The sequence below is a fragment of the Stigmatopora nigra genome, chromosome 5 (assembly GCF_051989575.1).
Source record: "Stigmatopora nigra isolate UIUO_SnigA chromosome 5, RoL_Snig_1.1, whole genome shotgun sequence".
In the NCBI taxonomy this organism is placed as follows: domain Eukaryota; kingdom Metazoa; phylum Chordata; class Actinopteri; order Syngnathiformes; family Syngnathidae; genus Stigmatopora; species Stigmatopora nigra.
The window spans coordinates 1600429-1615613 of NC_135512.1; the positions used below are offsets into that span (position 1 = coordinate 1600429).

Sequence of the window (15185 nt, forward strand, 5' to 3'; positions counted from 1 at the left end):
TCAAAAAATATGTATCTATACGATTCTATTGTAAAATTCTAAACTATTAAAAAATGATTTTCTTTATGGTTTCAAATAATTTAATTAAATAGCAGTTGTATTATTAAATATATTAAAACTTTTAGGAAACTTAAAGGATATTAAGTACAAGATAAAAAATCCAAGAATGAAAAAAAGGATTATTGATCCTGATTTTGAAAAATTATTTTAAAAATACATGGAAAAATATATTCAATAAAATGAATAGAAAATTAAATACTATTTAAAAATATGAATACAGTAAAAAATGTCGTTATTACAATGTGAAATGGATTAATTTTTTTAATCATGATAAGATCTTTGGAAAGTGGACGGAGATATGAATCAATAAAAAATAATAGGTTAGAAGATAACATGTTAAAAATAAACAAAATGAAAATTGTTTAGTAAAATAAATTGGCGAAAAATGTATTGTATCAATTTGTATTTTTAATGTAAATACAATCAAAGGTCACTATGAGACGGAATGGCATATGTAACTAAGAAAATATGGATTTATGATTAAATGGCAAACAAATATATTTTCAATAGTATTCGTCCATGATTAGATTTTTAAAAACATGAATAAAAATGAAGGAAATAAATCAAACAAGATGACTAATAATAACTACAAAAATTAAACAGACGTATAATAAAATATGAAACAAGATCAAGTATAACACACAAAACAAAAAGATCACGAGACTAAAGTAAAATCTTACTCAACACAAGAAATACTATACGAATATGACTTAAAATCTGTCACATTTTCTCATCACATGTTTACGTCAATTCAAATCAAAACAAATGTTCCCAACTTTGTTGCTCGCGTTGCCTTCGCTGACAATCGGACGCCCGAGCAACAAGTCCATCACTCCAAGCCGACCACAAAAACATGCAACCGTTAGCCTCAAAGCAACACGCGCTCGCCTAAACTAACCGTCTAAACCGAAGTAGGAGCTTGAAATTTGCTGTCCACGACAACCCCCCGACGGCTACGCCGGTTCGGCTAGACCCAGGCTCGGCTCGGCCGACGTTAAACAGCCCCTTTCGCTAGCACGTAACGACTCGGCTCCACTTCTCCCAAGCTCCGCGAAGGAGGCGGAGCTCACAGACGTGACGTCAACTCCCTTTGGCTTCAACCAACCTAGCAGGGGAGTCCAACCTAGCGCTCTCTTCTCATTTTAACAATTTTACAACAAAAAATTACATTTTAACAAATTTGAAGGCAAAACATGAATAGTGAGAGAATATTCAAATTTCATACCGATAGGGTTGTAATTGAAAAAAGTTATGAAATGATAGGTAAAAGACAAAGCGGGATTAAGAGTCTCTCCCCCCCCTGGACGGATAGGATGGTACATTCCCGGGCTCAAATTCCGAGAATTGAGCTGGTCTGATTCTTAGAACTGGGCTTCTTAGAAGTGGTGATGCAAGAAGTTTCTAGGAAAGCGCTACCAGGTGATTTTTTCCAAAAATTCATTTTTATTCTGTCATCACTACCCTCCTCTGCTCTTCCTTCCCAGCTCGCCTTGTAACCATTTAGCGGCCACTTTACGGCCTCGCTTAATGACAACATTTTTAGGGGGTTAATTTGTCTGCGTGCGTGCGTGCGTACTTGAAGCGGCGAAGGTGGCGGCGGCGGCGGCGGCGGCGGTTGCTCCGGCTGTCAAACAACCGAGCAAGCACGCGTCTTTCGCCGTCCTCCCCTCCCCTTAATCCCCCCATCCCTCTCCCGGCGAAAGCGTTCCGTTTTTACCCCCTTCCACCTTCCTCCAGACCCACCCCGGTGCTTCGCGGTGGCTGTAGCCGGGATGTGGCGCGCCTTAGGCGGCTGCAACCAGGGGCCGGAGCCGCCCCCTCCCCGGTTGTCAGTCCGGACTAACTTTGATTTGAGATTTTTTTTTTTAAATTTTGTTTGGGAACTCTATCGTGTATTTGGTGGTTTTGAAACGTCGGATGCGTGATGAGTTTAACGTGATATTGTTCCATAAATGTGCAAAAAAAATGGATTTGTGTAACGTGGTGTTGTTGCGTGTGAGTGCGTGTTTCCGCGGTGGAGTTGTCAACTTGTTTTTTTTTTCGTAAGTAGAGGTTTTGCACGTTGCATGTTTTTTTTCTTGTTGGATTTAAAACAATGTTATAATTGTTTTGAGTTATGAACGTGGGATTTTAAAAAGATTGTGCAGAAAGTCTAGGTAGTTAAAATATAAAGTTAAATAGTTAAATTGTTATTGCGATATGTACGACAAATATGTAGTTGATGATTAACCCGTGACAGAACATCACTTGACATGTGTCTCCCTTTTTGAAAACCGTTAAATTTTAATTATTCGCTTCCAAAAGGGCTTAGTGTTTTTACTTATATTTGTGAGGAAAAAAATTATCTAAAAAAAAATGAAAGTTGCATTTATTTGGGCAAAATGTTATTATTTTTTTGCATGAAAATATTTTAGCGTGTAATAAACCCGTTATTACAAACAGTAATTAAAATCATAAGATTGCTTTTTTTCTTCTATTATAATAAAATGTTTATTCACGGCTTAATTCTATCACGCAATTTTTTTTGCCACGCGCAGTCTAATCGCTGGCATGGTTATGCACACTGCCCCCTTATTGTAATTCATTTAAATAATTTGTTGTCCTCTTCTTGTCAACCCTCATTTCCTTCAGAACTGCGTTTTAAAAGCAGGGGGGGGGGGGGTAAACAAAACAAAAAAAACGTGTCAAAATTTAATGTTCCGTAACTAGGCTTTTTTAGTTAACGAAATAGCTCCCTCTTGTGGCTTGAGAGTGGAACTTCACCTTAAAAAAGTGCTTTTGACAACTAAATCATGTGTTGTTGTTTTTTTAAATGTAATCTAGAAGTCAGCAGGATGTCTTGCTTGACTGACAGCTGCATCCAGTTCACGCGTCATGCTAGCGACGTCCTGCTAAACCTGAACCGTCTACGAAGTCGGGATATTCTGACCGACGTGACCATTTTGGTGAGCCGGCAGCAGTTCCGGGCGCATAAAACCGTCCTCATGGCTTGCAGGTACGCTTTAAAAAAACTGGATTGAAAAGATATTCATGGCCTGAAGCCAAAAAAACAACTGAAGGTCCGAATTTATGTTGATAATCCCTTGTTTTTTTGTCTTTATGTAAAAAAAATAGCGGTCTGTTTTACACCATCTTCACCGACGCGCACAAGTGCAATCTCAACGCCATTAGTCTGGACCCCAAAGTGGACCCTGAGGGTTTTGCTATCCTGCTGGACTTCATGTACACGTCCAGATTGGCGCTAAGGGAGAGTTTGATCGTAGCTATCATGAATACGGCGGTCTACCTACAGATGGACCATGTGGTGGATACTTGTCACCGTTTCATCAAGTCAAGGTTGGTGGAGAAATGTTACTATGGGGTTTGGGGTTCGAGACCGTAGTCTACTTTAGCGGACTATCTATCAGACTTTCTATGGGGTTGGGAACAAATCTAGGTTTTGTATCCCAATAGGGAACCTACCGTATTTTCACGACTATAAGGCGCACTTAAAAGTCATACATTTTCTCCAAAATAGACCGTGCGCCTTATAATCCAGTGCGCCTTATATATGGAAAAAACTGAAAACCAAAAACGAAAAACCACCAATGTCGGATATTAAAAAAACACAAACAATACTGTTAAATATGCAAATGCCATCTTAGTTGACAAAATCTTCCATCATATAGCTCCTCCCCCACTGCAAGATTTTATACCAAAAAAATCCAAAACATCAACAATGGCTGGCTCTAGAGGGGACTGTGAAGTAGTCAGTGCTTCATACCTGGAAGTCAATAGCAATTACCGTATTTTCACCACTATAAGGCGCACTTAAAAGTCTTCAATTTTCTCCAAAATAAACAATGCGCCTTATAATACAGTGCGCCTTATATATGTTAAAAATGTCATTCATTGAGGGTGCACCTTATAATGCGGTGCGCCTTATAGTCGTGAAAATACGTTAGTCCTAAGGACTTATTTTCTCAGTCTTCATCTTCACTTTTTGTATTTTTGACGTAATTTCTCCTCCCGCAGTGATCCAACCGTTAAACTCCCCCGCGACGAATTCCTAGTAAGCCCCCTAGTCATGCCCCAAGACGTCCACGCCTACCGTCCCCACGACGTAGTGGACGCCCTCCACAGCCGTGTCGCCCCCTTCCGGGACCCACGCCCAACATACGGCGCCGCCGGCATGTTCAACGGCGTCGGCACCCCTACCAACTACCACCTGTATGGTCAATTCCCCGTACCGGGGTTTCCCTTCCCGTTGTGTAAGCTAACCGACGCTAAACATGCTTTCGGCGAACTGTCACGGAGTGGGATTCACCACAAGCACCCTCACGACGCGGCGGTTATCGGCCGGGCCGAGTACGCCCGAGCCGTGGGTTCGTCCGGCGTCCTCCACGCCGCCAACTTCGCTCCGAGAGAAATTGGACGCGAAGACGAGGTCAAGAAGGAAAGCCATGAGGGTTTTAGTTTACCATTAGGCCTCAATGGGAGGAAGCGGAACTACCCCGTGTTGACCTTGGACCACCACCACCACCACCACCATCACAACAACCACAAAGACAAGGAGCAGGCTCCGCCCCCTGAAGGAGAACCGATCCACCACCACTACCCACCAGGGCGTAAAAGTCTAATGAGTAGCCCACAAAGCCCCCTAAAGTCAGACTGCCAGCCTAATTCGCCCACCGAGTCCAGCAGTAGCAAGAACGCCGGGCTTTCGCAGGCGGTTTCGGGGGTGCCGCAGTCAACGTCAGGGACGCAGGACCCTAAAGCTCGCAATTGGAAGAAGTATAAGTTCATCGTGTTGAATCAGAGTGCAAGGGAGGACGAAGCTAGTCCACGAGACCCCGGATTGCGGTCTCCGCAACGTGGGGGTGCGCAGACGTACCCCCATACTAGGGATGGTGACAACCCGGAGGCGCAAAATACGCGGGTAAATGTGGAGGATCATCCCATGCCGCAAAGTAGTCGACTCAATAACATCATTGGCAGGTGAGAGAATGTTTTGGATTGGGGACTGGTTTAATCTGGTTTTGTTGAACGGTGTTTTTTTGATGAAAATTCGTACGGGGGTTATCATACAAGGGAGGAATGTTAGTATTAGGGGTTAAAATTGGACTATGAGGTTAGAATTGGAATATGAAATTATGGATTGTACTATAATAAGATTTAAATGGTGGTATTATGAGATTAAAGTTGGGTTTTTTGGATTATTTTGAGGGAAAGGTAACTGGAAACAAGTTTTTTGGTTGTTTTTTTTTTTGGGTGTCAACTTTAGTTGATGTTTTCTTGTAAAGAGGACAAAGTTGTAAACTAACGAGATTTAAGTCATTTTTTTTTTTTTTTTTTTGATGGAAAGGCAACTGGAAGTTTTTGGGGTTTTTTTTGGGCTTCAGTTTTTTTTTTTTTTTTTTTGTAATGTTAAGTTAGGGGAAAAAATGTTGGAATATTGTGAGATTTACGTCGTTTTATGTTTTTATGGGATGTGAACCGGAAGTTTTTTGGTTTTAGGGGCGTCGATTTTTGGCGACGTAAAGTTGTCTCTGCGAGAAAATTGTTTTTGGTGTAAAATTGGAAGGAAAAAGTTAAAAATTAGGTTAAAAATTGTTGCATTTGTTATTTTAACTGAAGGCTATTTGACTTTCATGTTAAATCTGTCAAAAAAAATGATTTTGGAATAATTTGGGGGAGATTATTGAAGTCCTGTTTAATGAGAATGACTTTTTAATGTTAAAATAGGCGATATTAGATTAAAATTAGATTTACTGATAGTTTGGTGTGCCTTGAGATTTTTTTACTGTAAAAAGTCTGCCAAAAATTGTTGGAAAACACTGATTTAAAACTTCATTGCCGATTTAATGACAAAAAAAGCTTAGTTAAGGGATTTTTTTTTAGAGTTTTGTTGCCTCAATTTTTTGGGGGGCAGTTTTGGACTAACAAATATTTATAGATAGATTTTGTGACATTAGAAAACAAAGTCATTCTTTTCGCTTGCGTAAATTTGCCGTCGTTAGTTTAATGGAGCCAAAAGAATTTTTGTTGAAAAGCCGCAAAGAATTCATACTTGAAGCGCTTTTGGAATTTTGCCGACTTGTTTTTCCTGACAATCTACATTTTTTTGTTTTGTATTGTTTTTTTTTATGACACTCGAAAAAGTTGGCCAGTAGTTTGAAGATGATTTTTTATTGATTTTCTTTTGAATGCTTTAATTGTAGAAACTAGAAAGTCAACTAATGTCTTCTTAGGCATCTAATTATTATTTTTTTAAATGTTTTTTAATTGTTCCTGATACTAATCTAACGTAAATTCAATTGAATGACTGAATGTAATAATTTATATTTTTTAAATTATGATTTAGTTAGCATTTTTGTCGAAGTTATGAGGAAAAATTGGAACATTTTCTTCTGACTGATGAGGATTTTTGACAAAAATGACTTAATTTTGATTTTTTTTGCCCAAAAAAGTACAAAAAATTATACAAAAACTGTTAGTAAATTCAAATTCAATTAAATAACTGCATGTATTAATTAATATTTTTACAATTATGATTTTATTTAGCATGTTTGTCGAATGCATAAAAAATAATAGGGATATTTTTATCTTACTGTTAAAACTTTTTGACAAAAATGATTTAGATTTTTTTGCACAAAAAAGTACCAAAAAATTATAAAAAAAACTTAACTTCAAATTCAATTGAATAACTGAATGCATTAATTTATATTTTTACAATTATGATTTAGTTAGCATTTTTGTTGGAGGTATGAGGAATAATTGGAATATTTTTTTCTTACTGATGAAGATTTTTGCCCCAAAAAAAGTACAAAAAAATTATCCAAAAACTGTTAGTAAAACTTCACACAATATTTTGTTATCGTTTAGCTTTCTATAACCTAAAATACTGCCGTAATACTGAAAAAGTTGAATTACACAATATTTCTGGCGCCTTTTTGACGTAAGCACGGCTACGACACCCCCGGAAAAAACATAAAGTCCAATTATATCTGCTAAGGAAAACTCTAGTAGTTCCTTGAATGTTTTGATTGACATTTCGACTTTCTTTATGCAAGTTCCCTGGATGTCTCCCTGAGGAACGCCGAAGGTCAACACGCGTCTCGGTTCCTAAACCGGCTCAACTGCTCGACGTGCGGCGCCCAATCCCCGCAGCACTCTGAGGTCTGCCCTTCGCGGTCGCGTCTTGGCGAGGACGGAACCGAAATGCACTCCGAGTACTCTGACTCCAGTTGTGGTAAATTCTCCTAAAAACTTCTTTTTATGGGATTACTACGGTCCTGAAAAAAATGCCATTTCAATTCTATCTGATTTTTTAAAGCACTTTCTAACTTTTCAATAAAAGCTCAAAGAAAAAAAATACTTACAAAGCTTTTATTTTTTTCTAAATAAACAATAGAACTTGATTGCATAACCAGATTTGTCTAATAAATTTCAGTTCATAACATTCCTTTGCCTCATTGCACCACATTAAAAAAAAAAAAAACCTGACTCATGTCCGCCAACGTACTTCTAACTGCGGAATTTGTTTCAAACTGAACTACATTTCCCATAATACACCTGGCTATGGAAGCCCTGCTACATCCAAAATATATGATTTTAATGTGCTCGGACGTTTGGTCGCCAGAACTATTGGTAGCCCCGGACGTTTGATCCCCGGGACTATTAGTCCCCGGGACTATTAGTCGCCCCGGACGTTTGGTCCCCCGGGACGTTTGGTCCCCCGGGACGATTGGTCACCGGGACGATTGGTCACCGGGACGATTGGTCGCCGGGGCGATTGGTCGCCCGGACGATTGGTCGCCGGGACGATTGGTCGCCGGGACGATTGGTCGCCGGGACGATTGGTCGTCGGGACGATTGGTCGTCGGGGCGATTGGTCGTCGGGACGATTGGTCGTCGGGGCGATTGGTCGTCGGGGCGATTGGTCGTCGGGACGATTGGTCGCCCGGCTAATGTACTGAACAGTACTTTAGATATTAAACTCTCAGTCACCATTTGACCGGCGACCAAATGTCCGAGCACCAAGTCCACACGGCTGTTTCTCTGTGCCCGTTCCTGTCCTCGTCTCCGCCCATTTTCTAACCCTCGGCCCTCTTTTCCCCGACCAGAAAACGGCACTTTCTTCTGCAACGAGTGCGACTCCAAGTTTTCCGAAGAGGAAGCTCTGAAGCAGCACTCGCTCCAAGTCCACAGCGACAAACCCTACAAGTGCGACCGTTGTCAAGCCGCCTTCCGCTACAAGGGTAACCTGGCTAGCCACAAGACGGTCCATACAGGTGTGTGTCCCGGTCCTACCCACATTCTCTTTCCCTATTGGCTCTGAAAAATGAACAATATTTGAAACTGTTTCCAGGCGAGAAGCCATATCGCTGCAACATCTGTGGTGCTCAATTCAACCGACCAGCCAACCTCAAGACTCACACTCGCATCCACTCAGGAGAGAAGCCATACAAATGCGAGACGTGTGGCGCTCGCTTCGTACAGGTGACATTTTTAATTATTAGTATTATTATTCATATTAAAATTTTGCCAGATCCAAAAAATCAAGTACAGGGAGTCCTTAAATCACAAAATATTTACTAGTAAAGATGTCCCCAATGGAAAAATTGTATTCATTCATTTTCTGAACCGCAAGGGCTACGAGGGGTGCTGGAGCCTAGCCGAGCTAACTATGGGGGGGATACCATGAATCAGTGGGCAGCCAATCACAGCACAATGAGATAAACAAACAATCATGGCTAGGGGCAACTTAGAATGTTCAACCAATTAGGAAACTGGAGTACCCGGAGAAAACCCACGCAAGATAATATACAAACGCTACTCTCAGTCGCCAATTTTTTTGATATATGTATACATATACATATCATATACATATACATATGCAGTGTTCCCCCGCTACTTCGCGCTTCAGTTACCGCGGACTCAGAGCTTCGCAGATTTTTGGGGGGGAAAATAAATAAATAAAAATACAAATATTACATTGAAAAAACATTTTACAGGGTTTTTTTTTTTGTTATAACATGAATTTCAATCTCTCTCCCCGTATTCTATATGGTGTACTCTAGGGTAAAAAAATTAAAAAAATTATTTAAAAAAAATTTAAAAAATGGAATTAAATTCAAATTAAGCATTTTTGAAGGGGAATCCCTACTTTGCGAAAATTTGCTTATCGCGGGTGGTCCCGGTCCCCATTAACCGCGATAACCGAGGGAACACTGTATATATACATACCTATACATATATATAATCTACTAAATCAAGATGGACAAGAATAATAGTCTAAATAAAATGTTTTGTAATAAATTATTTTTTTTTTGCTAAATTGGGTTGGTTTTCTGTAAATCAGATCCCCAAAATCAAGTGACGTGGACTCAATCTCACACATTACTGCTCTACTTCCTAGCAACATAACCCGAATTTCCACCAAAGTCAAAACGTGATAGGTCAAGAACAAGGACTCCTTGTACTGTAAAATAAGACAGTCGATATTTTAACCTGGCTGGAAACCCTCAAAAACAGGAAGTCGGCCACATCCCACATTAAGCATCCTCCCATAGCTAATCGTTTTTCTTCACGGCTAACTGGCTCTTCAATCCGACAGGTCGCCCACCTCCGAGCCCACGTACTGATCCACACCGGCGAAAAACCCTACCCCTGCGAAATCTGCGGGACGCGTTTCCGCCACCTGCAGACCCTTAAGAGCCACTTACGCATCCACACGGGAGAAAAACCCTACCACGTAAGTCTCCATCTTATTCCTCGTCTACCACAAACTAGCAAAAACGTTAGCCTGAAGCTAACTTTTGAAAAAAAAGTCCTTAAAATGTTAATTTTTTGACTTTTTTGGCACATTTTAGTGTGAGAAATGCAATCTGCACTTCCGCCACAAGAGTCAGCTGCGTCTACATCTGCGGCAAAAACATGGCGCCATTACTAACACCAAAATTCAGTACCGCGTTTCTACCGACGCCATGGCAACGGACCTCACCAAGGCTTGCTGAAAAATGGACAACGCCAAAAGGTGGACAGATTAAGCCCCAACCACAAAGCTACGTTACAATCATCCCCCCAAAAAAATGAGTGCCACAAGGCTTTTTTTGCGCTAATAAAAGTGTTGGCATAAAATAACGTCTATTACGATTTGAGCTGACGTTTATGAAGCGCTTTAAAAAATGATGGTTTTGAAAGTGAGACTTTGTTTGGGAGACGAATGCACAATTGTTGAAGGTACTGTTTTAAAAAGACTGTTTGGAAAACGAAAGTAAATTAGTGAGTTTTAGATGCGTTTTTGGGAGAAGATATTTTTTGGTCTACTTTTTAGAGCGTGGTCAGATTTGCACATTAGATTGATCTCCACATAAGGCCAAATGTTGTATTGCATTATTCAGATGTGATTAAGTTTTTTAAAAAGTCACTTTTCCAATTTTTTGAGGGGTCAGTGAACGCATCAAATTTTTACATAGCTGCACATAAGGTAGTTTTTTTAATTTTATTGTTTTTTTGTACTATTTTGGTTTACAATACTGGCTAACACAGAACCTAAATGTTTTTTTTTTTACATTTTTTTTATTTTTAATACTAAATTACTTAATTGTAAGGCTATTCTATTTAAAGCAGGTTATTTCTTAATACTTGCCAACATTTTATTGCCAAATCATTAGAAAACTAATTTATTTTGAACACCATAGCACTCAAAAAAGCCAATTTTTTGTGCCCTAAAACAAAAAAAGTTGCACTTTTATCCGCAATTTCTTTAAATTGTACTCATTAGATCTTACCAAGCCAAAAATATGAACTTTATTGCACTTTGCCATTTTTTTAGCACGTGGAAATCTCCCAATTTAGAGTTTTTTTTCAATTTTAAACCTTTAGTAGCAGTACTTCAAATGTCCACCAGGGCGAAAAATAGTACAAAACGTGGCCATATTGATTCCTAATATGTACAATCATTTAAGACGCTAGTCCCACACTGTCCTGACAAATCAAAAAAGATGGCGTTACGTTAAAAAAACGACAAAAAAACGGGTTTCCACTACATGTGAACGTAGAGTCACTTTAAGGTTTCTATACGTACAGATCTATATAATAAATATCTACGTACGTATGTATCGCCAAGCTCCGGAATTACGCGTATAAAGCTTTATTTTGTCAAAAAAAACGGAATGTAAAATAAAAGGCAATTTTTTAAAGGAAATAATTAAAAAAATACAGTATTTTATATCAGAGAAATTACTTTTCTGGAAAAAATGACTGATGGGTGTGGTTAAATATATTTTAAAAATTATGGGATTTGTCTTTACATTTTTAAGCACCGTTGTAAAAGTAAAAAAAATGAAAAAATGGAAAAAAAATATTAATAATTGTCCAATAACTGCTTATGCATGAGCCACTCATTTGAGAGGTACGATTATAAATATTCTGACTTTTATTGTGTATTTATAAATTGTTCTCTGCGGGCGGAGCCAATTTTTCTTTGATGTTGACTTCAATTTTTGATGTATTTGTAAAGGTGTTTTTCTTCTTTTTTTTGGTTGTTGTTGCATTTTTGTTTTTTTTTTCCATAAGTGAAGGTTTACAGTTTTTCTTGATCCTCGTTATCGCTCCCGACGTACAGTTGTGTCGTTATCACTTTGTACATAAACACTGTGGATTCAATGTGCCTTTATCTCCACGGCAACGCAAGTCAGCTGTTAAAGGTACAGTACCCCAAACCCACCCTCGACTTTCCCACGTCTGTGTGTGTGTTTTTATGAATGTGGGTGTTTTATTTTTCAATGCTTGTCACCTACCTTGGAAAAAAATGACAAAAAAAATAACAAAATGCAAAATGTGTCACTGTAAATCTTTTTGGATTGGGATTTTCTAACTGAATTGAAAAACTATTGTACATTGTCCTTTGATGTATGAATGTAAAATAAAGGTATTTGCTTTCTATGTATAAATGAGTGGATTTATGTTTATATACTTATTTATAGTTTTTTTCTTTTTTAATTGGGGTTAGGTTTGGGGAATATCTTAATTGAATTAATTATAATTTTTTTGTATGGTTAAGTTGACGTGGGTTGCCAGAAAGGGAATCTGGCAACCCGTTATTCAATAGATTATACATTGAGTATTTTTTTCATGTTTTTTTTGGTTTTGGGGGCTTACAACATTTTTTAAAAATTACTCAGTTACTTTTTTTCAATATTTAACTTTTTTAATAATTTATTTATAACTTTATCTTTAAGAAATTTGGAAGGGAAACAATTTTTTTAGGGGAAAAATGACTCGAATTTTAAGCCCGAAATCATAATTTTTGATTTAAAACTTGTTTTGACTTCAAAAATATGCTATACTAATAAGTTTAATACATTCAGATTTTTATAGACGGTTCTTGTTGGAACAAAATGGGTAGGAAAAATGTTTTTCAGGTATACTTTGTAACGTAAATCTAGTATTGTTCTTTGATTTGTTAAAACAGATTTCGGAAATTGATTTTGCATTTTTATTTCCCAGAAATGCGACCATTTACAAAGCAAATTAGCTCTTAAACTGAGCCCGAACATAAAATCGCAAAAACACAGTAAAAAAAAACAGACATCAAAACATGCCTAAGAGGGGGAAAATAAAACTTCATACAAAAGTCAACCATTTTGTTATAATAATTGTACTCTTTGCTAAGAATTACCTTTGTTCTAAATATGGAGTGAAGTTACGGATACCTGATTTTTTTTTTTTTTTTTTTATAAAGGAGGCATAAAAACAACTTTTCATACAAAAGTCAGCCATTTTGTTTCCATTGTAAACCACCTAAATAAAGTATTCAATTTTCTGGGCTTTTTTGACTTCAAAATTGACTTCAAATCAAATAATGATAATTATTCCCACAATAATTCTAATAATTGCCCATGTACTAAATATGAAATTAAGTAACGAATACCTGAAATATTTTTCTGAATGAAGCATGGGAAGAAAAAAAAAAGATGTCACCCCCAAATATTAACATTAACAACCCCCCACCCTCCAATTTTCGCACCTGGGATCACTGCTTCTGCTGCATGGCTTCTTTCCGGGCGGCGTCTTGTAGCAGTTGCGTGTCCACTTCGTCGGCAGGCAGTTGCACGTAGCGAACCACCGAACCGCGGATGAAGCAGTTTTTTACCGACAACTGAAAAGCAAAAACAATGGCGTATTAGCAAAATGTAATCCCACAAAGATGGACAATAGGCCTTTATGACCATTCCTGTTTTTTTGTGCACTAAGGACCTAATCAAGACTTATTACTACCGTATTTTCACGACTATAAGGCGCACCGCATTATAAGGCGCACCCTCAATCAATGACATTTTTTCCATATATAAGGCGCACTGTATTATAAGGCGGACTGTCTATTTTGTAGAAAATTTCACACTTTTAAGTGCGCCTTATAGTGGTGCAAATTCGGTAATTGCTATTGACTTCCAGGTATGAAGCACTCACTCGCTACTTTACAGTCACCTCTAGAGCCAGCCATTGTTGATGTTTTGGATTTTTTTTATATAAAATCTTGCAGTGGGGGAGGAGATATATGATGGAAGATTTTGTAAACTAAGATGGCATCGGCATATTTAACAGTATTGTTTCAGTTCAGGCGTTTGTTTTTTTTTAATATCCGACAGTGGTGGTTTTTGGTTTTCTGTTTTTTCTGTTTTTTCCATATATAAGGCGCACTGGATTACAAGGCGCACTGTCTATTTTGGAGAAAATTGAAGACTTTTAAGTGCGCCTTATAGTCGTGAAAATACTGTACTGCTTAAACTACCTAATATTTATTATTTTGACCACTAATCTATTACTATTTTGTGAATATTTTTGCACGGCAACGGGCCCAAATTTAAATTGACTTAGATTACGATGCAGACACACTCAAAATAAATTTAATCTTACCTTAATTCTAATTTTGTTTAACATTTTGATCCCTTTCTTTGCTCTATTAGCCCCGCCTCCACCCTGAAATTCAGATGCAACCTATTGAGGGTTGTTTGCTTTGTTTTCCCTTCAAAATATTCCGAAAATGACGCACACAAATGTCCTCACAATAAGATAACGCACAATTATTTATCCATACTATTTATTGATTGTGTCTACTTGTTTGTTTTTGTGTCTATAGACTCAGCGAGTGGTGCTAAACATCTCCAAAACCTACCATGGAACTCATCCTGGACTTTAGACGGACGCTTCACTCTGCTGACCTCACGTGGACTACTTATTGATTTGTCCATCTGCCCTTATTTGTGCACTATGTAGTGAAATCTTTAAACCTCATTATACTTGTATAAAGACAATAAAAGCATTCAATTCAATGCTTACCATGTGTGGATACTTTTCAGGGTCTGTGACGCTTATATCTGTCAGTTTAATGTTGAGATACTGAAACAGAAAATGTAAAATAGAACAAGTCAATCAGTGTTAAATACCTCAATCGTAACTTTATTGGTATTAACAGCAGACATTGACAAACTAGCAAATACAACCATGTTTTTGTTAATTAAAATCATCCAAGGTAATTAGCTTATTAGAATTAATTGAAAAATATTATAATTTTCACGTAAATGTTAATAAACATGCAACAGTAATATGATAAAAAATAAATATGTGACATACCTGGTCAACTGAATGAAGAGTCCCACATATGCTGAAATGAAAAGGAATTATTACGCACGCCAAACAATTTAACATTGACTTGCTTGTTATTAATATAACTTAACTAACGAAATGATAACACTCACCTTAGGTCGTTTTTAAGTTCTACCACCACGTCTTTACCCACCAGGGACTTGAAAAACGAGTAGAAAAGCTGAAGAATAAAAGAAACGAGCACAAAACGACACGGGATCGTTAGCTTAGCAGCGAGCTAAAAGTGCTAACAATGCAATTAGCTCGCAATTAAATAACTTTTTGAATGTAATGCAACAAAAATGTTCATTTAGAAATGTCAAGAGGTTTAAAAATGGGATAAATTCATTCATTCGAGCCGGTTTTCTCACCATTGCTGTGCCGGTTTGATTTTTGCGGCGTTTGGACTGACGTCGAAAACGTGGGTAACGTCATCAATCTGCGACAGACTGTAATAGTGAATGCGATGAATTTAAAGCTCCACTGGGTGG

The 15185-nt window shown here is 37.8% G+C and overlaps 2 protein-coding genes across 2 annotated transcripts; one reads left to right on the top strand and one right to left on the bottom strand.

The window, feature by feature from the left end:
* The first annotated feature begins 1387 nt into the window (after positions 1-1387).
* On the top strand, positions 1388-11991 carry bcl6aa (BCL6A transcription repressor a). Its single transcript, XM_077717467.1, has 9 exons — positions 1388-1479; positions 2884-3055; positions 3175-3396; positions 4075-5037; positions 7113-7291; positions 8166-8333; positions 8411-8541; positions 9659-9796; positions 9915-11991. The coding sequence occupies exons 1-9, from the start codon at positions 1449-1451 to the stop codon at positions 10056-10058; spliced, it is 2148 nt and encodes a 715-aa protein (XP_077573593.1). The 5' UTR covers positions 1388-1448; the 3' UTR covers positions 10059-11991.
* Positions 11992-13075: 1084 nt separating this feature from the next.
* Positions 13076-15142, bottom strand: smx5. Its single transcript, XM_077717338.1, has 5 exons — positions 15066-15142; positions 14808-14875; positions 14683-14713; positions 14389-14448; positions 13076-13207 (listed from the first exon to the last, which is right to left on the bottom strand). Exons 1-5 carry the CDS (start codon positions 15066-15068, stop codon positions 13082-13084), a joined length of 288 nt encoding a protein of 95 aa, XP_077573464.1. The 5' UTR covers positions 15069-15142; the 3' UTR covers positions 13076-13081.
* Positions 15143-15185: the final 43 nt, after the last annotated feature.